Here is a 27,481-nt window from a genome sequence, read left to right as displayed (position 1 = left end):
ACCGTACAGCCAAGCTATAATCTTGATATTTTGTCTTTGGAAATCATTTTTTTTCAACCTAAATATATGAAGGAATGCGGTGACTTAAAAAGAAAGTATCTTCTAATGCCCATTTCCTTGATGACTGACTCTTCCACACTTTAAGAAGCTCTGTAGAAGTTGGGGTTTCTTGAGTCAAAGTTCAGAAGCCCAAGATTAATAACAGTCACAATCACAGTAGGACAAATGGGTGTTTAGTGTAGCAATCACCATTCTAGATGCTTCACATTTAATCCTCACAAAACTCTTTGGGATACAGAGTATTATTAGCCCCATTTTACAGATGAGGAAACAGAGGCATAGAGAGAGAATAAGTAAATCACCCAGAGTCACAGAGCTAGTAAGTGGTGGGTTAGTAACACTGAGTACTTGATTCTGTCAGATAACTAACCCCAAACTAAGCTTAATGGGAGGTGGAGAGCGGTTATCAGTGGAATTCGGATTTGTTTGTTTGTTTTTTTTTTTTTTGCTATTGCTTGTTTGTGCTCTGAATTACATAAAGGATGTCCTCTTGTGATCAGAAGCAAGCTCATCTATGCCGGCTATCACTGTTAAAAGGACAGTCTTAAAAATGTGTGGAATTATCATTGTGATCATTGTTAAATCCAGCTATCCACTCCTACCTCTGCTGACTTCTCCTGTGGACATTATGGTGTATTCCATTCATTCTAAATATGACATTGAATAATTAGAGGACTGTATTTTTCTAACAAAATTGTTTTCTGAAAACCTTTTATAGGGAAAGCAGAGAATATGAAAGCCTATCTAAAGAGTGCAGAAGGCTATTTTGTCCTGAATAAAAGCACTACGATTGGAAGGCATGAAAATTCAGACCTTGTTTTAGAGGTAAGACCTCTTCCTAGCCAGTCCCCGACCCTCCCTACCCCTCACACCACCAAAAGTCTTTACTGTTCTGTGGACTCCAGTCTCTTGTAAAGCACAGCCTCTGGCTAACAGTCCCAGCCTTCCTCGGTGTGCCACCAATAACCATTCCCCACATGTGCTGGGTCTCCCTGGCACATGTGGTAAGAATGAGCACAGTGCAAAGTGCGATGGGCCCTGTGTCCTTTGCTGACTGTGTGTGCAGTGTCCCACCCTGATGGCGCGGTTTGGAAGGTGGGCGTAGAGCTGATGCTTGACCTTCACCTGCTCCGCGTCTGGCAGCCACGGCCACCTGAAGTGCCCAGCTTGAGCAATGGCCTCTTGCCCTTTCCAGAGCTTCTGGAGACTACGGGCCCCTCAGAGCCCTCCCCCGCCCCCGTACCTCCAAGTAGTAAATCAGGGTAAGCCCTGGGCATGGCCTCAGTGCTCTCTCACTTCATTTCATTCCATTCTCTGAATTAGCTGTGGCTTGGTCCACAGTCCCAGCTCATTGACAGCCAAGGAAGTTGGAAGAAATTGTAAGTAAGGAATTATAAAAACAGTGGCTTTGAGCCTTTTAACATTTTGAAAGGGATTAAAATATTGAAGCAGAAAGAGAAATGCAATGGAATCCCTTTAGGACTGTGAAAGGCAGACCACTGTCAGACTTCACTCAACAGAGTTTTTTAAACTTTATTTTGAAATAATTATAGATGCACAAATGGTAGAGAGAATGGCACGAAGCATGTGTGGAGTCCTGTGCCATTTTACCACGTGTGGATTTGGGTGTGGCCCTCAGGATATAGGAGTATTCCATCATCAGAGATGTCCCTTGTGATGCTCCTTTTATAGTCACAATTCCTCCTCCCACCATCGTCCCCACGCTCCGAAAAGCACTAATCTGTTCTCCGTCTCTATAATTTTCATCATTTATCTATGACCTTTGCGATTGTTTTTTTTTTTTTTTTTTTTTTAGTCATTGTAATGCCCTTGACATCCATTTAGGTTATTAGCTTGTTCTTTTATTGCTGAGTAATAGTCCACGGTATGGACGTATCACCTTATGTTTAACCATTCACTTTTTGAAGGACATTTTGTTTCCATTTGGGGCTATTACAAATAAATGTACTATAAACATTTGTATACAGGTTTTTGTGTGAACATAAGTTTTTATTTCTCTGTGATAAATGCTCAGGAGTATGATTGCATGGATTAACATATGTGTTTATATAGATTCGGTTTGTAAAGAAACTGCCAGACTTATCCAGCATGGCTGTACCATTTTTCATTTCCACCAGCAATGTATGAGACACATCCTCACCAGCAATTAGCATAAACACTGTTTTTCATTTTAGCTGTTTTAGTAAGTGTGTAGTGGTATCTCATCATAGTCTTAACTTGCATTTCCCAAATCGATAGTGATGTTAAATGTCTTTTCATGTACGTGTTTGCCTTCTGCATATCCTCTTCAGTGAAATATCTCTTCATATCTTTTAAGTGTCTCTAATCGAATTGTTAATTTTTTTACCATTGAGTTTTGAGAATTCTTTATGTATTTTAGATATGAGTCCCTTGTCAGATAGATGGTTTGCAAATATTTTCTCCCATCCATAGCTTGTCTTTTCATTCTCTTAGCAGAGTATTTCACAGAGCAAAAGCTTTAACTTTTGATGAAGTCCAGGTAGTTATTTTTTCTTTTATAGATCATGCTTTTAGTGTCATGTCTAAGAACATGCCACCAGGTCCCTGACCCTGAGGATTTTCTCTTATGTTTTCTTCTAAGTGTTTTATAGTTTTATGTTTAAATCTATGAACCATTTTGGGTTCACTGTCGTTTATGATGTGAGATTTAGGTCAAAGTTCATTTTTCTTGCATGTGGATATTTAGTTGTTCCAGAAGCATTTGTTGAACAGACTATCCTTTCTCCATTGAATTGCTTTTGCAAGTTTGTCAAAAATAATCTGGCCATACTTTCTATGGGGGCTACTTCTTAGTTCCCTATTATGTTTCATGGATCTATTTGTCATAATGGATCTACCATTATGAGATAGCCTTGATTACTGTCGCTATGTAAGTCTTAAATCAGGTAGAGTGATTCCTCCCACTTTTCTTTTAAAAAAATTTTTAACCTATTCTAGTTCCTTTGCCTTTCCATTTACATTTTAGTGTAAGCCTGTCTGTATATACAAAATATCATGCTGTAATTTTGATTGGAATTGTGTTTAATCCTATATAACAATGTGAGAATAATTGATATACTCCTACATTGTCTTCCAATTCATGAACATGGTATATTTCTCCATTTATTCAGTGTCTCTCATGAGTGTTTTGTAGTTTTCAGCATACGAGTCCTGAACATGTTTTGTTAGATTTACACTTAAGTATATCTCTCTCTTTTTTTTTTTGAGTGATTGTAAATGGTATTATATTTTTAATTTTGGTGTCCACATGTTCATTGACAGTATATAGATATACAGTTGATTTTTGTATGCTTCTTGGTATCTTGGAACCTTAACTGTACTTTCTTATATAAGGGCTTTTGTAGATTTCTTGGGATTTTATACATAAACAATCATGTCATCTGCAAATAAGAACAATTTTATTTCTCCTTTCAGAAAAGGAGATGTGAATGCCTTGAATCTTCTTTTCCTTGCTTTATTTCCCTGGTTAAGACTTCCAGGACTCTGCTGAACAAGAGCAGTGTATAAATCCTTATATTCACTTGTTCCTGACCTTAGGGGAAAAAAGTCAGTCTTTAACCGTTAAGTACGAGGTTAGCTGTAGGGTATTTATACATGTTCTTACCAAGTGAGAAATTTCCCCCTTTATTCCTAGTTTTCTGAGAATGTTTATTGTAAACGCAACAGATTTAAAGATAACTCCATGAACGTCCCCGTGAGATTCTCCTCCATGATATGGTCTCCCTTCAAGGACACAGAACATCTGTTCAGTGTGCAAAGTGGGAGGAAAAAGAAGAAGAAGAAGAACTGTAGTTTCTTCTTTATCCTAACAAGGCATAGATTTGGGGTAGTTTTATTTCCTGTCTGGCTAAAGTAGAGACAGAGATCTCTGTTTTGAACTGGACTATGATATTAGAAAACTGTAGTAATTTTTAAAAGCACAGGCTTTGGAGATAGACAGAGCTGGGTTTGAATCTCATTAGGCTACTTTGTGGCTGAGTGACTTCAACCAAATTACTTAATCACTCTGAGCTCCTTTTCCCTGTCTGTAAACCTCTTACCTCACAGGTTTATTCTGAGGATTAAGTGAGAAATGCATAGAAAGAGCCTGGCATGTGGTGCTCAGTGAATGACACAATGATCATTATTATGGTCTCCTAAAACAGAGACTGAGAAGAATCCTCAGAGGTGCACAGGGTTGAGATGAGGATCCACTGACATTAATAAGCCATTTGGAAAAGGGAACTAATGAGGACAGTTATTAACTAGACAGAAATTGAGTTGCATTCATTGTATATAAATAATTGACTGCTTACTGCTCATCGGACTTAGCTTAAGAAATACGTCACTAGGCTTCCCTGGTGGCGAAGTGGTTGAGAGTCCGCCTGCCGATGCAAGGGACACGGGTTCGTGCCCGGTCCGGGAATATCCCACATGCCGCGGAGCGGCTGGGCCCGTGAGCCATGGCCGCTGAGCCAGCGTGTCCGGAGCCTGAGCTCTGCAACGGGAGAGGCCACAACAGTGAGAGGCCCGCGTACCGCAAAAAAAAAAAAAAAAAAAAAAAAAAATTCAGGGATTTATATTACTAAAAAGTCATCATTGCATTTACCCAGAGGTTACATCTAGCAAATAAAAAAGATTGTTTATTTGCTTGGATCAATCCTAAAGAATAGGCAGTCATGCTTCTAAAGATTTCTACTCATCAGCAAGGCTGACATGTTGTTTTGACTATTGGTATCATAGTATTTCGACATCATTTACTCTTTCCGATAATGGAAGGTAGTTACATGCTTCTTGTTTTTAAAAATTGGGAGAAAGGAAAATATAAGGAAGAAAATAAAGGTCACTTGTAATCATTTGGCTCAAGGAAATATCAATATTGATATTTGCAGGGTTTTACCCTCCAGACTTTTTTCTATATCCTGTAAGGAGTTTGGTTCCCTAAGGCAATAGGAAGCCTGTTTATAGCCAGGCTAGTGAGAACTGTTTCTAGTCAACAGTGATAACTGTTGCTATCACTCATTCATTGCACAGTATTTACCCAGAGCCTCAGCACCGAGCCAAGTCTAGGGGTACAGTGATGGCAGAACTGGACATGGTCCCTGCCATCAGGAAGCTGCCAGGAGAGAGAGAAATAAGTCAAATGATCCCACAAAGGTGTGACTAATTCCATTCCAACATTGGGGCTGTAAAGGAAAGGAATATGGAAGACAAGGAGGACTTAACTAGACAATAGGAGAAGGGAATGGCATGTGCAAGGGCCCTGGGGTGGAAGAGCATATTGTGAACCCAAGGGACTGAGAGAAAACCAGGGCGTCCAGAAGTCAGAGTGGGAAGGAGGAGGGCTAAGGGACAAGTCGGCCTCCTTCATGTCACCATAAGGGTTTTGATCTTTATCTGAAAAGCAGTGGGAAGAAGGCTTGAAGGATTGTAAACAAGGGGGAGACCTGCCAGTGAACATCCCAGCTGCTGTGTGCAGGCGAGCCATCAGGAGCTCTATTCACAATCTCCCCTCTCCCATTTTACATGGCTCAAAAGCCTCAGCCTTGCTCATTTCACAGCTAAACCTTGCAAGTTATAATTTATATGATTTGATGTGCCTTGTAAACTGTAATCTTTAGAGTTGGATGTGGCTGTTATTTAAACTCTGCTGAGAAAGGGACTCAGTTCTTCCAGAATGAAGAAACACCAAAGCCAGTGGTTGTTGGATTTTCCGCATGTTTAAGAGTGGTTGTTCAACATGAACTCCTAGGCCTTCTGACCCAGTGGGTTTGGGGTAAGGCCCAGGAATCTTCACATTTATATGCTCCCCAGGTTCAGGTGGGGGGAATGGAGTCCCCTGGAGTTGGCTCCAGGACCACACTTTGAGAACCCCACCATCAGTGCTCCCTCCCTCTCCGTTCTTGATCAGCAGAACTCCTGCTTGTGTGTGTGTGTGTGTGTGTGTGTGTGTATTCTTTCAATAAACTTTGTTTTGAGGAAAAGAGAAGCGAAGGGTAAACAATGAAGGGCTGACTGACCCTACCCCTCCCCAGGGACTCCCCCAGTCCCACCCTGGGGAAGTCCTAGGATCCCTAGAAGACTGAGCTCTAGGACAGCCCAAGTCAGCGCAGGGCTGCAGCTACGAGGGTGGAGATGGAAGAGAAAAAGAAAGAACAGATATGACAGGGGGATGAAATGCTGGTGTCCACCCCTCACCCTCGGTGATCAGTGTCCTGCCAGCCATCTCCTTTCTCATGGGTGGAGCCATCTCTCCAGCCTGTGTCAGCCCTTCTAGCGTGGGATCTGAGGGTCGTGAAGCCAGACTGATCTCATACACACACCCCAGATCCCATCCAGCCGGACGACTCTCGTCCCTTTTCCTGGCCCCTGCCAGTTCTGGGCTCCCTCTCAGAAAAGAACCAGAGCCTACACCATAATCTTGTTTATTATTATTAAACAAGGCTGCTGGGATTCTCCTATTATTTGCATCATTTCACGGACGTGCAGGTATGTCTGCTCTGTCAAAGGACACATACAGCTGTAACTCTGATGGGCATGGCCAAATTGTCCACCAGAGGTTTCCGGATGTGGTGTCCTGCCAGCAGTGGACGCCCGTCTCCCACTCCCTCCCCAGCCTAGGGTGCTGACCCCCCATTGGATCTTCACTGATCTACGGGGTGAAGTATGGTACCTGTGTAATTCACATTTCTGTTATTCTAAGCAAACACCTGCATTTTGGGACATAAGGTGACAGGTGGACTCTCTGTGGGGAAATCCACGGAATGAAACAGGCCTGGGAGGGTGCACTTGCTGGCTCCCCATCTGCATCACGCTTGTCCTCCTGCCTGGGTCGTGCTCCCATCCTCCCCCCTCACCCCCACCTCACCCCTGGCTTCTCCCCAAGTGCTCCTTGCTCTGGGGGTTCACCTGTTTGGTCTCACCAGTCCTCAGGGAATGTTTTGTCCCCTGTTTGGGAACTGGCGGCTGATTTCATTGGTCAGTACCCACCACAGCAATTGATGGGACTAGTTTCTCACCAGCAGATGGAGGGCTTCCAAGAGGAAACGTTCAGAGGAAAGGGCTAGATCGTGATCTCATTTTTCTTTTTTTTTTTTATTGTGGTAAGATATGCATAACATAAAACTTACCATCTTAACCACTTTTATTAAGTGTGCAGTTCAGTGGCATTAAATATATTCACACTGTTGTGCAGCCATCACCCCCATCCATCTCCAAAACTCTTTGAATCTTGCAGAACTGAAACTGTACCCATGAAACAACAACTCCCCTTATCCCCCAATCCCAGCCCCCAGCAACCACCGTTCTGCTTTCTGTCTCTATGACCTTGGCTACTCTGGGTATCTCATATAAGTAGAATCATAACAGTATTTGTCTTTTCATGACTGGCTTCTTTCACTGAGTATAATATCCTTTCACTGAGTATAATGTCCATGTTCATCCATGCTGTAGCATGTGTCCGAATTTCCTTCCTTTTTTAAGGCTGAATAATATTCCATTGTGTGGATTCACCACATTTTGTTTATTCATTCATCTACTGATGGACACTTAGGTTGTTTCCACCTTTTGGCTGTTGCAAACAATGCTATGAACATGGGTGTATAAATATCTCTTCAAGGCCCTGCTTTCAGTTCTTTGGGATATATACCCAAAAGTAGACTTGCTGGATCATATGATAATTTTATGTTTAATTGTTTGAGGAACTGCCATGCTGTTTTCCATAGTGGCTGCACCAAGTTACATTCTCACAACAGGGCACAAGGGTTCCACTTTCCCTGCGTCCTCACCAACACTTGTTATTTCCCTTTTTTTTTTAATAGTAGCCATTCTGATGGATGTGATATGAAAGAAAGATCATAATCTTTTGAATAGCATACATAATACAAACAGCTACAGCATACATTTATGGACTACTTACTGTATCTCACATGGCTTTATACATCATCTATGTATGTTCTGTATATATATTTATAGAATTATATCCACAAAACAAATCCTGTGCGGGTGAGAACTACTATTATCATTATTATCCTCATTTGATGACATGGACATGGGACTCAGAAAGGTTAAGGAACTGGCCCAAATCACACAGCTAGACGGGGGAGGTGGGGCTGAGTTTCAGACTGAGCTGACTCAAGCTTCTAAAAACAGAAGCTTCACTTTTTGAGTGTAAATTTAGCTTTGGGAACATCTAATATCTAAATTGGAAATTCTCAGTTAACTGAGATAACAAGATAATTGACTAAGCTAGGGAAATTCCACTCTGTGGAATCGAGAATGGGGGTTGTCAGTGAAATGTGAGATGAATGTTCTTGTGATCCTCATTCATGCAACAGACTGAGGTGTTGCCATCTAGGGGGGGATTTGGGTAAAGAGGAAACGTTGACCTGGTGCTTTCCCAGGAAGAGGAGCATTGGGGCTGTTAAATGGGGGCCCAGCAAGAAACACCACTTATCTCTCCAATACAGCCAGAGTAAGTCCTCTGCTTATAAGGACTGGTGGAGTTCAATTAGTCCCACCTGGATAACCCAGGATAGTCTCCCACTTTTTAAAAAATTTTTTAAAAGTTTTTGGCTGGGTTTGGTCTTCGTTGCTGAGCACAGGCTTTCTCTAGTTGCAGCGAGCGAGGGTTACTCTTTGTTGCGGTGCACGGGCTTCTCATTGCAGTGGCTTCTCTTGTTGTGGAGCACGGGCTCTAGGCACGCGGATTCAGTAGTTGTGGCTCGTGGGCTCTGGAGCGCAGGCTCGGTAGTTGTGGCACACGGGCTTTGTTGCTCCGTGGCATGTGGGATCTTCCCGGACCAGGGCTCGAACCCGTGTCTCTTGCATTGGCAGGCGGATTCTTAACCACTGCAACACCAGGGAAGTCCTTAGTCTCCCTCTTTTAAGAGCACTGATTAGTAACCTTGACATCATCACAGTCCCTTTGGCCACGTCATGGAGCATATTCCCAGGTTCTGGGGATCAGGGCATGGGCATCTTTGGGAGACCATTCTGCCCAGCACATTAATACTACCACTTGACTGGACCGTTGCTTTGGGACTGGTCTGAGAGCTTTCTGGAAGAATCAGTAGGATCAATGCCACAGGCCACGGAGAAAGATGGCTGGATGAGCTGGCAGGTGATAATCCCGTTACCAGGAGGGCAGGAAGCAGGACTGGTTGAGTGAGCACCTGAACATCCCTGAAGCGGCCAGGCAGTTTGGGGCCTGGAGATGAACCAGGGGTTGGAAATACACACCTGCGAATCGAGGGGGTGGCACAGTGGCCCCAGCCCATGGACAGAGTGAGGAGGAAACGGACATCTGAGGGGAGAGGAGCCCGGCGTGGAGACCTGGAAGCAGTCAGAGAGGTGAGGGAGCCAGAGAGCTGCTGCCAGGCTGAGGGTATTCATCACAGAGACAGCTTGCTTTGTGCCAGGTACTGTTCTGGGCACTTTCGAGTGTATTAACTCATTTCATCCTTAGGAGGTTAGTGTTGTTTGCCCCACTTTACAGATGAGGGCGTTGAGGCACAGATAGGCTGAGTATCCTGCCTGAGGTCACAGAGGGAGGCTGGGGCACTGGGCACCACGCTCGGGCAGTCTGATTTCAGGACCAGCCTCTCCTGAGGCCTTGCCGGTCCACAGGGCTCTCCCGGGGAGACCGGGGAGGAAGGATCCAGCTGACGGGGAAGCAGAGAAGCTTCTTCTTTCCTTCCAATCCCAGACCCGTCGTCTCACCAGCGCCTGGCTGTTTCCTCATATCCTTATACTTTTGAAAACCCCATTTTTTTTTTTTTTACTATTTCTGCACTACATCCCTTTCTGGAGGCAGTGGGGGGATGGGGCTGGGGGATGGGATAGCCTAGAACCAAAAGGTTAAAAGAAATAGATAAAACACACACACACACACACACAAACACACACACACAAGTTAATTTCAAAAATGTTATCCCACTCCTTTGAACATGTCACCAAGCAGTACCTTTTGTCAATCCTACGAAGCCCAGCTTATCAAACTCATTTTTGCTGCTCAGGGAGCAACCAAAGAGAAGCAAAGAACCATGCCCCAGGCTGCACAGCTGGAAGGTAGCAGAGGTGGGACTTGAACTCAAGGCTTTCTAACTCCAGAGCCCATCCTCTTGCTCATAATAGAGAACATTTCCCATTTGCCCTATGTTCTCTTCTAAGTGCTTTAGTATGTATTATATCATTTATACGTCACCAGTAGCTTATAAGACTGTCCTTTTGTTACCTTACAGATGAGGAAGCTGAAGTATCACTTGCCCAAGGTCACCCTGCTAGGAAGTAGGAGAGCTGGACTCGAGCCCAGTCTAATAACCACCACGTTGCCCTGCTCCCCCAACCCCTGAACCACCAGGCCACGTGCCTCTCTCTGACAACTGTGTCACATGTCACAGGGAGGCCGAGAGCCCGAGGAGGCCCCCGAGGGCAATGGCAGTGGGTTGAGGACCCAGCGGGAGAGGAACCTCTTGAAGCCATTTGACAATAAAGGAAAGGAAGGGAGAAGGGGCGGCGTTTCCAGGCCGAGGGCGTGGTGAGCATGTTCACAGGTTAGACGGAAGTTACACTGTCAAGGTGAGGATGCAGAAGAGGAGATGGTTGAGGAGAGGGACCAGACCAGGGTGGGATGAAGGCAGGACCACCCGGAGGCCCTTGGCAGCTAGGAGAAGCCTTGAGGTTCCCATCTAGGAGCTTCTCCATGCCTGGGAAGTCCAGGTCCTGGCAGGGAGCTGAAGGCACATTCACAGGGGTGTGGAGTGATGGAGGGGAGTTTCCTGAAGGGACTCCACAGGGAGTGGGCAGGGCTCAGAGAAACCACAAAGGATAGTGCAGGGCCCAGAGCTAGTATGAGTGAGGACTGTTCCCACCCCCAGAGCTGAGGGGTGAGGGGCAGGGGCATTTCCTGGGACCCGGAGACCCCGAGGGCTGGGTAGAGTCCTCTGAGGGAAGCTGTGTGGCCCCAGAGAATGGAAGCCAGGGGAGTAAGTACCCCAAGCTCTCTCCTCCCTGCTCTGATCTCTAACCCCCCCATTGGCCAAACCCAACCAGAAACCAGACACAAGGAGCCCATCAGCCCATGGATGTAGCCGCACAGGTGGGCCTGCTGGGCAGAGGGCGCCGTGTAAAGGGATGGAGGAGGGTCGGGAGAAGCAGACGGAGGATGCAGGCAGGTGCAGGAGGTGAAGACCTAGGAGGCTGTTGTCAAAGTAGAATGAAAAGCCTGAGAGCAGGGACCTGCTGGCTGGGGGGCCCAAAGGGCACTGGGCCAGCCTCAGGACAGAAGTGTGAGGGTGGCAGGAGGGTTTGGGGGCCGGGATGGACTTGAAGGAGCTGGTGAGCTTGAGCAGGGCCCAGGCTGGGTGAGCGTAGGGCATTACCCATAGGGAGCAAACAGGGAGCAAAGGCTACGTGACTCAAGGAGAGGACGAGACAGAGGATAAGGAAGGCCGGGAGTGGGAGGTTATGGTCTGAGATGGGGCTTCCCAGTGCCAGGTGATGCAAGGTTGAAACCTAGCTCCAAAGGACGGTTCCAGGTACACGTCGAACCTCAGCGACAATGTCAGTGAACCTCAGGGCAATGTCATAACTAAGTCAGCTTCCCGAGGAGGCTTCCTTAAAGCACAGGGGTCGTCAGAGCAGATGGTCATTGTTAATAGAAGTTTAAACGTCTCAATATTTTATGGACTCACTATATACTTTTTAAAGACATTTTCAATGCAGGAGCCTTAAAAAATGCACTTGTTTTGTATATTAGGTCCTGCCTGTCTCCTCTCTCATTATTAAATCACTCTCTACTCTGAAAATCACAGGGTACAAATCAAAGGTACAAGTTTTGGAATTAGACTTGGGTTCAAACCCTGACATTGCCCTGGGCCAGCATCCTGATGTTGAGTGAGTCCCTTCATCTTAGCCATTTTTTAAATCGTGGTAAAATACCTATAAAGTTTACCGTCTTAACCACTTTTAAGTGTACAGATCAGTAGTTGTAAGTTATTCACATTGTTGTGCAACCAGCCTCAGAATTTTTCATCTTGCAAAACTGAAACTGTACCCATTAAACAACAATTCCCCGTTTCCCCTTCCCCAGCTCCTGGCAACCCCCGTTCTATTTTGTTTCTATGAGCTTGACTACTTTATGTACCTCACACAGTGGAATCATACAAAATTTGCTTTTTTGTGACACTTACTTCACATAATGTCCTCACGGTTCATCCATGTTGTAGCATGTGTCAGAATTTCCTTCCTCCTACACTGAATAATATTCCACTGTATGGATGGACCACATTTTGCTTATCCAATCATCGGTCAGTGGGCACTTGGGTGGCTTCCACCTTTTGGCAATTGTGAATAATGCTACTATAAACATGAGTGTACAAATAACTCTTTAAGTTCCTGCTTTCAATTCTTTGGGGTATATACCCAGAAGTGGACTTGCTGGATCATATGATAATTTTATTCTAAATTGTTTGAGAAGCCGCTCTACTGTTTTCCATATCAGCTGCACCATTTTACATTCTCAGCGGTGCATAAGTGTTCCCCTACTCTACATCCTTGCCAACACTTGTTATTTTCTGTTGCTGTTTGTTTGTTTTTGATAGTAGCCATCCTAATGGGTATGAGGTGGTATCTCACTGTGGTTTTGATTTGAATTTCCCTAATGACTAGTAATGTTGAGCATCTTTTTATATGCTTGTTGGACATTTATATATCTTCTTTGGAGAAATGTCTATTCCAGTTCTTTGCCCATATTTGATCAGGTTATTTGGGGGTTCTTTTTTGTTGTTGTTGTTGAGTTATAGTTCTCTATATATTCTTCATATTAACCCTTTTTCAGATTTGTGTTTTGCAACTATTTTCTCCCATTCTCTAGATGGCCTTTCACCCTGTTTATTGTGTCCTTTGATTCACTGAAGTTTTAATTTTTGATATAGTTGAATTTATCTATTTTTACTTTTGCTGCCTATGCTTTTGGTATCATATCCCAAAATGCATTGCCAAATCCAATGTCATAAAGCTTTCCTCCTGTGCTTTCCTCTAAAAGTTTTATAGTTTTAGACTCTGTTTAAGTCTTTGATCCACTTTGAGTTAATTTTTATACATGGTGTAAGGTAAGAGTTCAACTTAATTCTTTTGCAGTCTTTCCCAGCATCATTTGTTGAAAATACTGTTCTTTCCCCATTGAATAATCTTGGCACCCTTGTCAAAAATCATTGGACCATATATGCAAAGTTTTATTTCTGTGCTCTCTATTCTATTCTATTGGCCTATGTGCCTGACCTTATGTCAGTATCACACTGTTTTGATTACTGTACCTTTGTATGCAGTAAGTTTTGAAATCAGGAAGTGTGAGACCTCCAACTTTGCTTTTCTTTCTCAAGAGTATTTTGGCTATTTGGGGTCCACTGAGATTCCATATGAATTTTAGGATGGATTTTTCTATTTCTGCCAAAACTGCTGTTGGGATTTTGAATCTGTAGATCCTGCTGTGTAGCAATGACATCTTAACAATATTAAGTCTTCCAACCCACGAATACAGGGTGTCTTTCCATTTATTTGTGTCTTTAATTTCTTTCAGCAGCACTTTGTAGTTTTCAGTGTACACATCTTTTACCACCTTGGTTAAATTTATCCCAAAATATGTTATTCATTTTGATGCTATTGTAAATGAAATTATTTTCTTAACTTCCTTTTCAGATTGTTCATTGTGAGCATATAGAAACACAGCTGATGTTTGTGTGTTGATTTTGTGTCCTATGATTTTGCTAGTGAATGTTATTTTTTAGTTCTAAGAGGGTTGTGGTTTTTCATGGACTCTTTAGGATTTTGTACATGTAAGATCATGTTGCCTGTGAACAGAGATAATTTTACTTCTTCCTTTCGAATTTGGATGCCTTTATTTCTTTTTCTTGCCTAATTGCTCTGGCTAGGACTTCCAGCACTTTGTTGAATAGAAGTGGCAAAAGCAGGTATCCTTATCTTATTCTTGAAATTAGAGGAAAAGCTTTCAGTCTTTCACCTTTGAGTATGATGCTACCTGTGGGCCTTTCATATTTGACCTTTATTATGTTGAGGTAATTTCCCTCTATTCCCTATTTGTTGAGTGCTTTTATCATGAAAGAGTGTTGCATTTTGTCAAATGCTTTTTGTACATCAATCGAGATGATCATTTTTTTCCTTCTTTCTGTTAATGTGATGTATTACATGGATAAATTTTCATATGTTGAACCATCAAGTCTGCATTCCAAGAGTAAATCCCACTTGGTCATAGTGTATGATCCTTTTAATGTGCTGTTGAATTTGGTTTCCTCCTATTTTGTTGAGGATTGTGGTATCAGTGTTCATAAGAGATATTGGTCTGTAGTTTTCTTGTAGTGTCTTTGTCTGGGTTTGGTATCAAGGTAATGCTGTCCTCTCACTTCGCCTTTTGAGTCTCAGCTTCTTCATCTCTAAGATGGAGATAATAATAGAGTCCCTGTTTAGGGCTGTCATGCAGATTAAATGATAAAAATGCACACAAAATGCTTCAGCAGGGCCCAGTTCACAGGAAGCCCTCAAAATATGTTAGAGGATGATAAGGATAATAATAAAAATAATAATAAATAAATAACAGTTCATCTCATAGTTGGACAGCTCAGTAGGCTGGGGCTTATAGAGTCAGTCTGTATTAGCAGCAGGGCGTCTGTCCAGTAGCAGCATTTAGCAATTTTCCAAGTAAAGGGAGCGAGTGATATTATAGGGCCAAACGAGGAAGCTGTCTCCTGGCCTAACATGTGGTAGAGGCTCACCCGAATTTGTGGAGTCATTTAAAACTTCCTGCTTGCTTTGATTTCTTAATAATGGCTTGACAGTTTTTGATGAACTGAAAGCAGTGAAGCCTGGCAAGAGACAAACAAAATGTAACACAGAATTTCTCTCATTCATGGGTTATCAAAGGTTCAAAGGACACAAAGATCAATGGCAATGATGATGAAGATGATGTGGGTGACATTTTCCAAAGAACTAATGTGTTTTCATTTTTTTAAATACTTTATTTTTTGAACAGTTTTAGGTTTACAGGAAATTGAGCAGAGAATACAGAGAGTTCCCATATATCCACCCCTCCAATACACACAGTTTCCCCTATTATTAACATCATGCATTAGTGCGGTACATTTGTTACAACTGATGAACCAATATTGATATGCTATTATTAACTAAGTCCATAGTTTACATTAGGGTTCACTCTTTGCGTTGTACGTTCTTTCCTTTTGACAAATGTATAGTGACAAGTATCCACCATTACAGTATCATAAAAAATATTTTCACTGCCCTGAAATCCCCTGTGCCCCTCCTCTTCCTTCTGAGCCCCAGAGCCCCTGTGCCCCTGGCAAGCACTGATCTTTTACTCTCCTTATAGTTTTACTTTTTCCAGAATTTCATACAGTTGGAATCATACGGTATGTAACCTTTTCAGACTAGGTTCTTTCACTAAGCAATATGCATTTAAGATTCCTCCATGTCTTTTTTGTTATTTGATAACTCATTTATTTTTATCACTAGTATTTCATTGTATGGATGTACCACAATTTGTCTATCCATTTACCTTTTAAAGGACATCTTGGTTGCTTCCAGTTTTTGGCAGTTATGAAGAAAGATGCTGTAAGCATGTATCCAAACTAAATGAGTCTTCATGGATATAGAGAACAGACTGTGGTTGCCAAGGGGGAGGGGGTTGAGGGAGAGATGGAGTGGGGGGTTGAGGTTAGCAGATGTGAGCTGTTACATCCAGGATGGAGAAACAACAAGGTCCTACTGTAGAGCACAGGGAACTATATTCAATATCCTGTGATAAACCATAATGGAAAAGAATATTTTAAAAAGAATGTATATATATGTATAACTGAATCACTTTGCTGTACAGCAGAAATTAATACAACATTGTAAATCGACTACATTTCAATAAAATAAATAAATAAACAATATAAATGAGTCTTAAAAATCAACAATAAGAAACCAAACAACCCAACTTAAAAATGGGCAAAAGAGCTCAACAGACACCTCACCAAAGAAAATCTACAGATGTCAAATAAGCATATGAAAAGATGTTAAACATCATATATCATTAAGGAATTTCAAATAAACATGAAATATCTCTTCATTTATTTAGACTACTTTGATTTCTTTCATCAACATTTTGTAGTTTTCTTCATATACCTCTTCATATAGCTAAGTATTTTGTTAGATTTATTCCTAAGTACTTCATTTTTTTTTTTTGGTGCTAATGTAAATGGTGTTGTGTTTTTAATTTCATATTCCACTTGTTCATTGTTGGTATATAGGAAAGCAATTGACTTTTGTATATTAATCATGTATTCTGCAACCTGGGTACAATTGCTCATTAGTTCCAGGAGGGCTTTCTGTCGGTTCTTTGGGATTTTCTGCATAGACAATCATGCCATCTGCAAAATGGGCAAAAGATCTGAACAAACACCTCACCAAAGAAGATTTCTTTTTCCTTCCCAATCTATCTTTTATTCTCTTTTCTTGCCTTGTTGCATTAGCTAGGACATACAGTACAATGTTGAAAATGAGTGGTGAAAGGGGACATCTTCACCTTATTCCTGATCTTAATTGGAAAGTTTCTAGTTTCTCACCATTAAATATGACGTTAGCTTTAGGGTTTTTATAGATGTACTTTATCAGGTTGAGGAAGTTCCCCTCCATCCCTAATTTGCCCAGAGTTGTTGTGGTGGTTCGGTGGTTTGTTAGTTTATCATGGATGGTGTTTAATTTTGTCAAATGCTCTTTTTGCATCTACTGTTATGATAATGCGATTTCTCTTCTCTACGCTGTTGATGTGATGGATTACATTAATTGATTTCCAAATGTTGAACCAGCCTTGCATACCTGGAATAAATCCCACTTGACTGTGGTGTAGAAGTCTTTTTATACATCACTGGATTCAATTTGCTAATATTTTGTTGAGGATTTTGCATCTATGTTCATGGGAGGTATTGGTCTGCAATTTTCCTGTTTTGCAATATCTTTATCTGGTTTTGCTATTAGAATAAGCTTGGCCTCACAGAATGAGCTGGGAAGTGTTCTCTCTTCTTCTATTTTCTGGAAGAGATTATTTAGAACTGATATCATTCTTTCCTTAATGTTTGATAGAATTGACCAGTGAACCCATCCAGGCCTGGTGCTTTCCATTTTGGAAGGTTATTCATTATTGATTCAAATTCTTTACTAGATATGAGTCTATTCAGAGTATTTATTTCTCCATGTGTGACTTTCAGTAGATTGTGTCTTTCAAGGAAATGGTCCACTTCATTAAGTTATAAAATCTGTGGGCATAGAATTATTCATAATATTCCTTTATTATCCCTTCAGTGTCCATGAGATCAGTAGTGATGCCATCGCTTTCATTTCTGATTTGAGTAATTTGTATCTTCTCTCTTTTTTTCTTGGTTATCCTGCTAGAGGTTTGTCAATTTTATTGATCTTTACAAAAAAAAAAAAAAAAAAACCAAACAGCTCTTTATTTTGCTGACTTTTCTCTCTTGTTTTCCTGCTTTTTATTTCATTCATTGCTTCTTGTCTTGTGCTTGTGGTAAGCTTATATTGCTCTTCTTTCTCTAGTTTCATAAGGTGGAAGCTTAGATCTTTTCAAATGTATGCCTTCAATGCCATAAACTTCCCTCCAAGCACTGCTTTCACTGCATCTTGCAAATTTTCATAGGTTGTATTTTCATTTTCATTTAGCTCAAGATAAATTTTTATTTCCCATGAGACTCCCTCCTTGACCCATCTGTTATTTAGAGGTGTGTTGTTTAATCTCCAAATATTTGGGTATTTTCCAGCTGTCTTTCTGGTATTGGTTTCTAGCCTAATTCCATTGTGTTCTGAAAACGTACTTTGCATAATTTCTATTCTTTTACATTTGTTGAGGTATATTTCGTGGCCTGGAATGTGGTCTGCTTGGTGAATGTTCCATGGGAGCTTGAGAAGGATGTGTGTTTTGTTGCTGTGGGATGAAGCTGTGTGGTTGCCAGTTAGATCCAGATGATGGTAGTGCTGTTCAGTTCAAGTTCATTCTTACTAATTTTCTGCCTGGTGGGTCTGCCCGTCACTGACCCAGGGCTGTTGAGGTCTCCAGCTACCATGATGGATTCATCTGCTTCTCCTTGCAGTCCTATCAGTTTTTGCCTTCCATACTTTGATGCTCTATTGTTGGGTACATACAATGAAGGACTGTTATGTCAGCTTGGAGAATCGACCCCTTTATCACTATGTATCGCCTCTCTTTATCCCTGATAACTTTCCTTCCTCTGAAGTTGGCTCTGCCTGAAATTAATAGAGCTGCTCCTGCTTTCTTCTTGTGTTTCAGTATTTTAAGTGCCAAAGTGTTTGGTAGGAATTTGAAAAGTGGGTAAAGGCACAGTCATTTGAATCAGGCAAACCTGGGAACAAGCCAAGCGAGTCAAAGTGGCTGACTGTGGGCACACTTAATCGTTCTATGCCTCAGTTTCCTCATCTAAGAAATGAGTAACTATCGGACCTACTGTACAGCACAGGGAACTATATTCAATATCTTGCAGTAACCTGTGATAGAAAAGAACCTGAAAAAGAATAGATATTATATATATGTATAACTGAATCACTTTGCTGTACACCTGAAACTAACACAACATTGTAAATCAACTAGACTTCAATAAAAAATTAATTTTTGTTTTAAATGAGGAAGTATCCCTTTGAATTATTGTGAAGATGAAACGGGATAATGCAGTAAAGCACTTAGCAAATTTCCTGGCATTTGTGTAATTACACATAATGTGTCATTAATATATTCTACTAATATATGCAGTTATATTATTATCTATTCATATACTATAAGCTATTATTAATAAAAGCTATTGGTTATAATTATATTGTGGGACATTAGTATAGATTTCTAAGTCCAAGTACCCTCTATGAAAGTTGGATGAGGCACTCTGAGAAGAGTGACTTAGAAAATAGTTGCAAAGTCTCAGGCTGGAGTGGATGGCTCATAGGCAGTGTCCTGAGGAGACAGAAGACTTCGCGCGTGCCCTGCAGCCCATAGTCCAGGGCGCTGGGGCCAGGGGGGTATGTGATATTTCCTCCTTGGTGCCGAGTTTTGCTCATTCTTCTTATTAAAGTGGTTACACAGGAGGTGTCTGACGCCACTGACAAATCACTGTCTGGGGTCTCTCTCTTTTGAGGGAAATGTGGTCACACCAGGGCCCCTATTGAAAAATAGATCATCTTTGGTTAGATAAATTCTGATTAGCTTTTAAGAAGCAACAGTAATAATTAAGCACATGGGAAAAACCTTCATTGTACACCAAGGCTTTTAAAAGGTAGTTATAAAACTATGTTTTGTGGTGTGAGCTCAATTGTGTTTAAACTTTTTAAAAAGATTGTAAGCATAGAGAAAAGACTGGAATGATGTGAACCACCGTGTTCTTGGTGCCTGCCTCTGGGGGACGGGAGTCTAAGTGATTTTAATGTCTTCTTTGTGTTTTTCTCTAGTTCTCATTTTCTGCATTATTACAAAAAACATGTTATTTTAAAAATGAATAGAACAAACAACAATTATTACAAAACCTCCCTTGAACTTTAACACTTGCAGTAAATGGACAGTTGTCACTTGCCAACTGACCTTTCTGGTTTGTGTTGGGCCATTTCTGCTGTCTTGCCACTCGGGACAACCAAAAGGATACTGGCATGGGATCAGAGAACTATCAAGTGGCCAATTCCTGGCCAATTCCCCCCGAGTTCCCTCTTGCCTCTGTGTTGCCTGACGCCCTACCCCAAAACTGGGCATCTAGTCTCGGTCTGCTGTCAGGGTCTGGTGACCCTCCACTCACTAGCTGTGTGGCCTTAGGCAAGTCACTTAACCTCTCTGACCCTCAGCATCCTCCTCTTAAAATGAGGATTGCAGTGACCGTCCAGCCAGATGAAGTGGTTAGCACATTGGGGCCCCCAGTGTCAGTGGCACTAGTTATTCCTTGTTATTCCTGAGATTCCTGGCTCTGACTGTCCCCCTTCTGCATTTCAGTCTGCAGACGTCGACAACCATCACGCACTCATTGAATATAATGAGGCCGAAAGCAGCTTTGTTCTCCACGACTTCAATTCCTGCAACGGCACGTTCGTCAATGAGTGCCACATTCAGAACGTGGCTGTGAAGCTCCTACCCGGAGACATCCTGAGGTTTGGGTCCAGAGGGCTGACCTACGAACTGGTCATCGAAAACCCAGCCTCGGTGAGTCCAGGCCCCTGCGGGGGTGGGGGGTGGGGGGGTGGGGGGGTGCAGAGGTGCCGTGTTGTGTCACCTTCCGTGCAGCCTAGGGCTCGGGTACGGCCACAGGTGGAGTTCGTCTGGAGCGCGTCACTCTTCCTTTCGCGAGTCTGCGAAGTTCAGCCCCATCGCGTGGGTGCCCGGGGAAAGCGAGTCCTCGCGCCCTCTTCTGGGCATTTCGTGGAATTACATGAAAGGGTTGCCTAGCGACCAGCCCGGAGCGAGAGCGTTTTCCTGAAAAGTGAAGCTTGGCGAGGGGAGGTGGAAAGCAAGTGTGTGCTTTTGAAGATGCAGAGATGGATGCTTCCTTTTTAGGCAGATCAGTGCTCTGCAACTTCCTAGCTTTGTGACCTCGGCCAGGCTTCTCTGTATGCCTGGGTCTGGGTCTTCTCAGCGGTGCAGGGCGTTGAGAGAGTATCTATGTATAAAAAGTCAAAGTCTCTGGCCAGAGTAGACGCTCAAGGCCTGCCAGCTGTTATCACACCGGATCAGAAATGTTCCCGGGATCAGGACCTAAAGTATGGCCCCAGGTTAAGCGGAACGTAAGCCAAAATTCGCCCAGCAAAGCTCAGTGACCAGAAGTATCTGGTTCAGTAGGGAGGCAGGATGGGGGCTGGTTAGCAACACAGTCCTGGGTCAGAACCCCAGCTCTGCCACTGGCCTACTCGGTGCGCTCTTGCACAAACCATTGGACCCCTCTGAACCTCGGTTTCCTCATCTACAAAATGGGGCCAACGACAGCAATGACCTTGCAGGCTTATCTCGAGGGCTAAATGAGATGGTTCTAATTGTAAAACTCCCAGAATAATGCCCATTCGTGGTGAGCACACAATTAATACCTGTCGTGTGTGTCCCAGAGAGACGGCGTGTTAACCTCACTCCCCAGCACCAAGAACGCTGCATGGACTGAGACCTCCGAGGCTTAAAGTCCTTTCGGGGACGAGGCTGGGTATAAATAAATAAAGTTTAGAGAATCTAGACAGAATCCTGGGGTGTGGGTCCACTAGGCAGCCTTAAATACTCACTCAGAGAAGATGAGCACCGTCCCTCAGGCTGCAGGGCTCGTGACACCGCATCCACCACGTTTGGCTTTGAAAACCTGGGACAGTTTTGTCCTGCTGCTTCTCAGCCCCCTTTTCCTCCTTGGACCAACATTAAAGTGTGCTCACTTGTGGGATGCACTGGGATCCACTGGCCGCCCTGAGGAGGGGCTCCTGACATAGAAGGTGTTGACCTGATCAGGGGTTCTCAACATGAGTTCTAAGGATCCCCCTCGTCAGAAGCACGTGGGGAGCAGACCCACAGTGCAGATGTGGGCTTCACCCCAGGCCTGAGGACTCATACTTAGGATTCCCAGATGAAATACAGGACACGCAGTTAAATCTGAATTTCAGAGAAGCAACAAATCATTGTTATGTGCAGGTGTGGCCCAACTATTGCAAGGAACCACTTATGCTAAAAAAATTATTTGGTGTTTATCTGAACTTCAGATTTAACGGACACCCTATAGTTTATTATATATTGATTTATTCATTTCTTTATTTATGCGAAATCTGGCAACCATACACATCCTCCCTGGGAGTAGGGCCTGGGAATATGCATTCTCACAAGCTCCCTGATGATTCTGATGCACCGCCAATAGGAGGGAAACCGAAATTTAGAATCATCTGTATGGAACACTTACAGAATTTTTTAGGGATCAAAGAAAAGGGGATTTCACACTCCCAAGCCTGAAAATCCAAGTTCATGAAGTTTGATTCAATGTGCCCCAACATGTCTGATTCCAAGAAATTTTCAGGAATGTTCAGTAAAATTACAGGTTCCCAGGCCCCCTCCCTGGGAAATTCTGACTTTGTGGCTTGCCCGTGGGGAGAAGAAGAGGGGGAGCAGCAAACAATATCTGCATTTTTTTCTTCTTTTTTCCTACAAAGATATTTATTGAAATATTATTGATAGGGGCATAAAATTTGAAACCTAAATTTCCATCCAAAGGGGGCATTGTTTAATAAATTATATTGTTTAATATATTATAAGGAGTTTAATATATTATAAGGAGTTCGTTATATATGGAATACTCTTCTGCCTTTTTAAAACACAGCTTTATTAAGATATAATTGACATGCAATAAACAGCACATGTTTAAAGTCTGTAAGTGGATGGGCTTTGACATATGGGTACACCTGTGAAACCATAGCCACAATCAAGACAGTGAACAGCTCCTTCATCCTCCAAAGTTTCCTCCGGATCACAGCATGTGTTTGTTTGCTTGCTTGCTCTTAACAGCTTCACTGAAGTACAATTTACATAACAGAAACTTCACCCATTTGAAGTGTCCAATTCAATCAATTTGAATATATTGATGGAGTTGTGCAGCCATCACCACAACCTGCTCTCAGAACACTTTCCTCCATTTCTATCACCCCAAACCTCGGAGAAACCTTGGAGGTATTTCATTTTGGGGTTTGTTTTTAACTTTTAATTTTCAAAATTATGGTAAAATACACATAAAATTTACCATCTTAACCATGTTTAAGTATACAGTTCACAGTGGCATTAAATCTATTCACACTGTTGTGCAGCCATCACCCCCATCCATCTTCAGAACTTTGTTCATCTTCCCAAACTGAAACTCTATGCCCATCACATCAAACCCCCTGCTTCCTTCCTCCCCTCCCACCATGCTTTCTGTGTCTGTGAATTGGACTATTCTAGGTTCCTCATATAAATGGTATCTTACATTGTTTGTCCTTTTGTGACCATCTTATTTCACTTAGTATGATATCCTCATGGTTCATTCCAGTTGAATATTTCATTGTATGGATTCACCACATTTTGTTTACCTGTTCATCCATCCACGGCCACTTGGGTTGCTTCCACCTTTTGGCCATTTTGAGTAAGTTTGTTATGCACACGGGTGTACAACTATGGAATGGGGACTTTATCTTACAAGGTGCTTCTTATATAATTGTGGGAAAAAGTGATGACGACCTCTAACCTTGAGTAGATAAGACGGAAGAAGATGCTTTGTAAGAAGAGAAACCAGGAAATCAGCAGGAGGAATCACTGACGTGAACAGCACTGTGCTAAGCAATTCACCTGCTCTCCCTTATTTCACGCTCACAGCAACCTATGAGATGGGTTCTCCCATGATCCCCATCTGACAGACAAGGAATCCGAAACTCAGAGAGGTTAAGTAATTTCCCCGGGGCCACACAGCTTGTCAGTGCAAATTAAACACTATCCCCACTTGCGGAAAAAGGAGGGGAGAAAACCATTTAGTCTGATGCTAGCTGGAGCAGTAGCCTCGACCGGTTTTCACACCGAGGAAAGCATACTCTCATGGTCACTCGAATATGCACGGATTTTTTCAATTCTTATTCCTACACGCACTTGCACCTTGCTTCATTCCTTGGTTGACTGCAGGCAGCTGCACAAGTGTTCCCCTGGCCTGTGCCCAGGGCACTTTGCAGGACTCTCCACAGCCCCATCTTCTCAAAAGTGCTCTCTGCCGGGGCGTCCCCAGCTTGAGAAGCTTCCATCCATGATGCTCATATTCATGCAGGGGTCCTTTGCAGCGTCCGTGTGAGGGCGGCCTGTGGACTGACTGACACCTTCCTACAAATTCCACTTCCTGATGACCCCAACCTGCTGGCTATTTAAAAGAAGAGAAAGGAAGAGGGGAAAAGGGAGAGGTATTGAAGAGCATCTCTCATCAAATATTTTGAAGCCCAGTTTTTCTAAAAAATTCGTGGCCGTCTTGCTTCTGGCATATTCTTGTTTCCAATTGATTTTGGGGTCCCTGGTGAGGGCGCTGTGTTTCCTCCTTGGATGGAGTTTCCACGGAGGACTGCCCTGATATCATACAGATTAAGTATGATGAGAACTGTTCTTCTCCCGACAAAGAGTTCCCAAATGAAAGCATTTAGTTCAGGTTTTGTGGTGACCCTAGCCAACAGAGGAGGGTGTGACAGCATTTTACTGGGGGAGGGGGGTGAGGTGCGGGGCGCTTAGGAATCCAGATGTGTTTGCAGATGTCACAGTGGTTAGAGCACGTGCCCTGAGGTCAGGCTGACTCCAGCGCCGTCCCAGCCCTGCTCTTGACCGGCTTTTATACTGGACGTGCACAAATCATCTACCTCTCAGAGCCTCGGTCCCCACTCCTGTAACAATAGTTCCTACCACCTTGAGTGACTGTGGTATTAAGTGGGCAAAGTGCGTAAATTGCTTAGTCTAGCATCTGGCACCTAATAAGCACATGATAACCCTCAGCTTTAGAGTCAAGCAAACCAGCATGGAGCAGCCAAGATGCCTCCTTTGTAAGTGTCCTTTTGGACAGGGAAACCTCCCAAGACCTGCCCCCGCTAGCAGATAAATATATTTGCAGATAAATTACCCATAGAATAACATACAAGATGGAAAAATATAAAGAAAAACTCTTGTTTGACAAAGTGCATTGGCAGGCAGGTTGTGCCCAGGACCATCCTTTTTTTTTTTTTTTTGTGGTCGCGGGCGTCTCACTGTTGTGGCTTCTCCCGTTGCAGAGCACAGGCTCATCGGCCATGGCTCACAGGCCCAGCCACTCTGCGGCATGTGGGATCTTCCCGGACCGGGGCCCAAACCCGTGTCCCCTGCATCGGCAGGTGGACTCTCAACCACTGCGCCACCACGGAAGCCCCCAGGACCATACTTTGTAAATTATACCTCTCTCATCAAAGTATAACCTAGGGCTGCCATATTGCACAACTCCAGGGTCACCATTCACAACGTAGTCCATGTGGATGGCGCCCACTGAAACTGTGCAGTACAAAACCCGCAGGGCCATCTGCAATGCCCTGAAGCAACCGTTGATTAATCCCATAGAGTCTTGGCACCAGGCGTGGGAAATTGAAGTCCCAGAGTCAGGTGTGCTGCCGTGCTGTGGGTTTTGTTGGTTGTTGCCTTTACTCGTGCTTTCTGAGCTCTGGGAAAGGAGGTGTGGAAACAAGCTGTGCTAGTCACAGTGGCGCCGTTCTTACAAGGCAGCTGAGTAAGGAAACCCACGTCACCCGTATGTATCCATCATGTCTTTCTCTGTTCTGAAATACGGCAAAACGGATGGAAATGGCCAGAATGAAAAAGGAAGCCAGGCGCCACAAATGACGTGCCGAGTTGTTCCATGAGGGGGTTGACAGCTCCTTGTCGGCAGCCCCCATCCCCATGACTGCCTGTGTCTGGCCTTCCCTGTAGCCTGCTCTGCCCTGTTCCCAGTCCAGCCAGACTCTCCCACGTGGCTCCTGGATACTGTCTTCTGTCCCTGCAATGTCATGACGTCCTGTCTTGCGAGAAGAGCGCCCTCTGTCGGCCAATATTCCTTGCTGCTTTAATGGGGAAGCTCTGCAGAACACAATCGAGAAAGCAAGGGCTTTGGAGTTGGATGGACCCAAGTTGAAATGCCATCTGCAACTGGCTTTACCTTTCTGAGCTTCAATTTCCAATTTCTGCCAAGGAGCTACTCATTAATCCCAGGTCCCCTTTCCCCCTTCAGTTGTTTTTATAGAGGTCCCTGGGACCACCCCTATCATGGCATAAACTGAGGCTCAGAGAGTTTCAGTGACTTCCCCAAGGTTAGGCATCAGTCATATAGATCCAGAGACAGGATTAAAAGCCAGCTCTCCTGAGTCCCTTGGAGCCTTTTCCTAATAGCACGAAGCATCGTGGGGCCGTGAGAGCCCAGGCAGGTCCTTCACTGCCCAGCGGTTAATGAAGGTCTTGCAATTCCCAGTCCAACCTGCAATTTCACACGCTGACAGGGGATGATTCATTATGTGGGTAAAAACGAAAGCCACTGATAATAGGAGAAACTGCATTTTCAGTTATCTGGCTTCCTTGCTTGTTTGGCTCCACTAACTTTTTTTTTGGCTACACCAATGCAGGATCTTAGTTCCTCAACCGGGGATCAAACCTGCACCCCCTGCATTGGAAGCGTGGAGTCTTAACCACTGGACGGCCAGGGAAGTCCCTGGCTCCACTAACTTTTTTTCTTTAATTATTTTATTTATTTTATTTATTTATTTTTGGCTGCGTTGGGTCTTCGTTGATGCGCGCGGTCTTTCTCTAGTTGCGGCGAGCGGGGGCTACCCTTCTTTGCAGTGCGCGAGTTTCTCTTTGCGGTGGCTTCTCTTGTTGCGGAGCATGGGCTCTAGGTGCGTGGGCTTCAGTAGTTGTGGCACGCGGGCTCAGTACTTGTGGCTCGCGGGCTCTAGAGCACAGGCTCAGTAGTTGTGGCCCATGGGCTTAGTTGCTCCGCGGCATGTGGGATCTTCCTGGACCAGGGCTCGAATCCCTGTCCCCTGCATTGGCAGGCGGATTCTTAACCACTGCGCCCCCAGGGAAGTCCACCCACTAACTCTTTACCAGGGATATTGCTGCCGTTCCTGGACAAATTCAGTTGCGCCCTTTCTTCTCCTTTTTTGACGATGGTGATCACACCTGGTGGCTAATGTTTTATGCTCATTTATTATTGACCAGGAAGTGTTCCCAGCATTTCACGTGCACTATCTCACCCACTTCTCACAGACTAAGAAATGGCTGTTGGTATCCCTGTGTCTTACAGACAAGGCACAGAAATGACACACTCGTCAGGGTCCCAGAGACGGAGCAGAGCCGGGAACCGGACCAGAGTCTGTGTGACGCCGGATCCCAAGGTCTTAACCCGAGGTCGGCACGTTATGGCCCAGGGCCAAGTGCGGGCCATCGCCTGTTTCTGTAAAGTTTCCTGGGAACACAGCCATCCCATTCATTTCAGTATTGCCTGTGTTGTCGGCTACAACGGCAGAGTAAGCTGGGCAGATCCTATGGCCCACAGGGCTGGAAATGCTTACTGTCTGGCTCTACAGAAAACGTTGACCAGCCTCTGCCTGTAACACTATGCAGTCCTGCCTCTTTCATTTGACTTGGTTTCTAAAAGAAGAACTTAAAGTAGAGGGGGGAGCTGGGGAGAAAGAACTCACTCAGATTGAGCCTTACTGTGTGCCAGGAAATGTGCTGGTTAATTGCTTAAGTTTACTGAGGAATAAGAAAAAACAGACAAGCTGGAAAACTAAATTTTGAACAGTC

At 43.6% G+C, this 27,481-nt stretch overlaps 1 protein-coding gene across 1 annotated transcript in view; it reads left to right on the top strand.

Moving 5' to 3' along the window:
- Positions 1-792: 792 nt before the first annotated feature.
- LOC309807970 (forkhead-associated domain-containing protein 1-like) overlaps positions 793-27,481 on the top strand; it is a gene marked incomplete at both ends in the record, with an annotated part of 79,328 nt that continues 52,639 nt past the window's right edge. The window contains 2 exons of the mRNA XM_082627981.1: positions 793-885; positions 20,144-20,350. Coding sequence (XP_082484107.1) covers positions 793-885; positions 20,144-20,350 — 300 coding nt within the window. The remainder of the gene's footprint in view (positions 886-20,143; positions 20,351-27,481) is intronic.

The sequence above is a fragment of the Mesoplodon mirus genome (assembly GCF_964341445.2).
Source record: "Mesoplodon mirus genome assembly, chromosome: 7".
Taxonomy (NCBI): domain Eukaryota; kingdom Metazoa; phylum Chordata; class Mammalia; order Artiodactyla; family Ziphiidae; genus Mesoplodon; species Mesoplodon mirus.
Note: the sequence above shows the minus strand (reverse complement) of the source record. Positions and strands in the feature narration are given on the sequence as shown.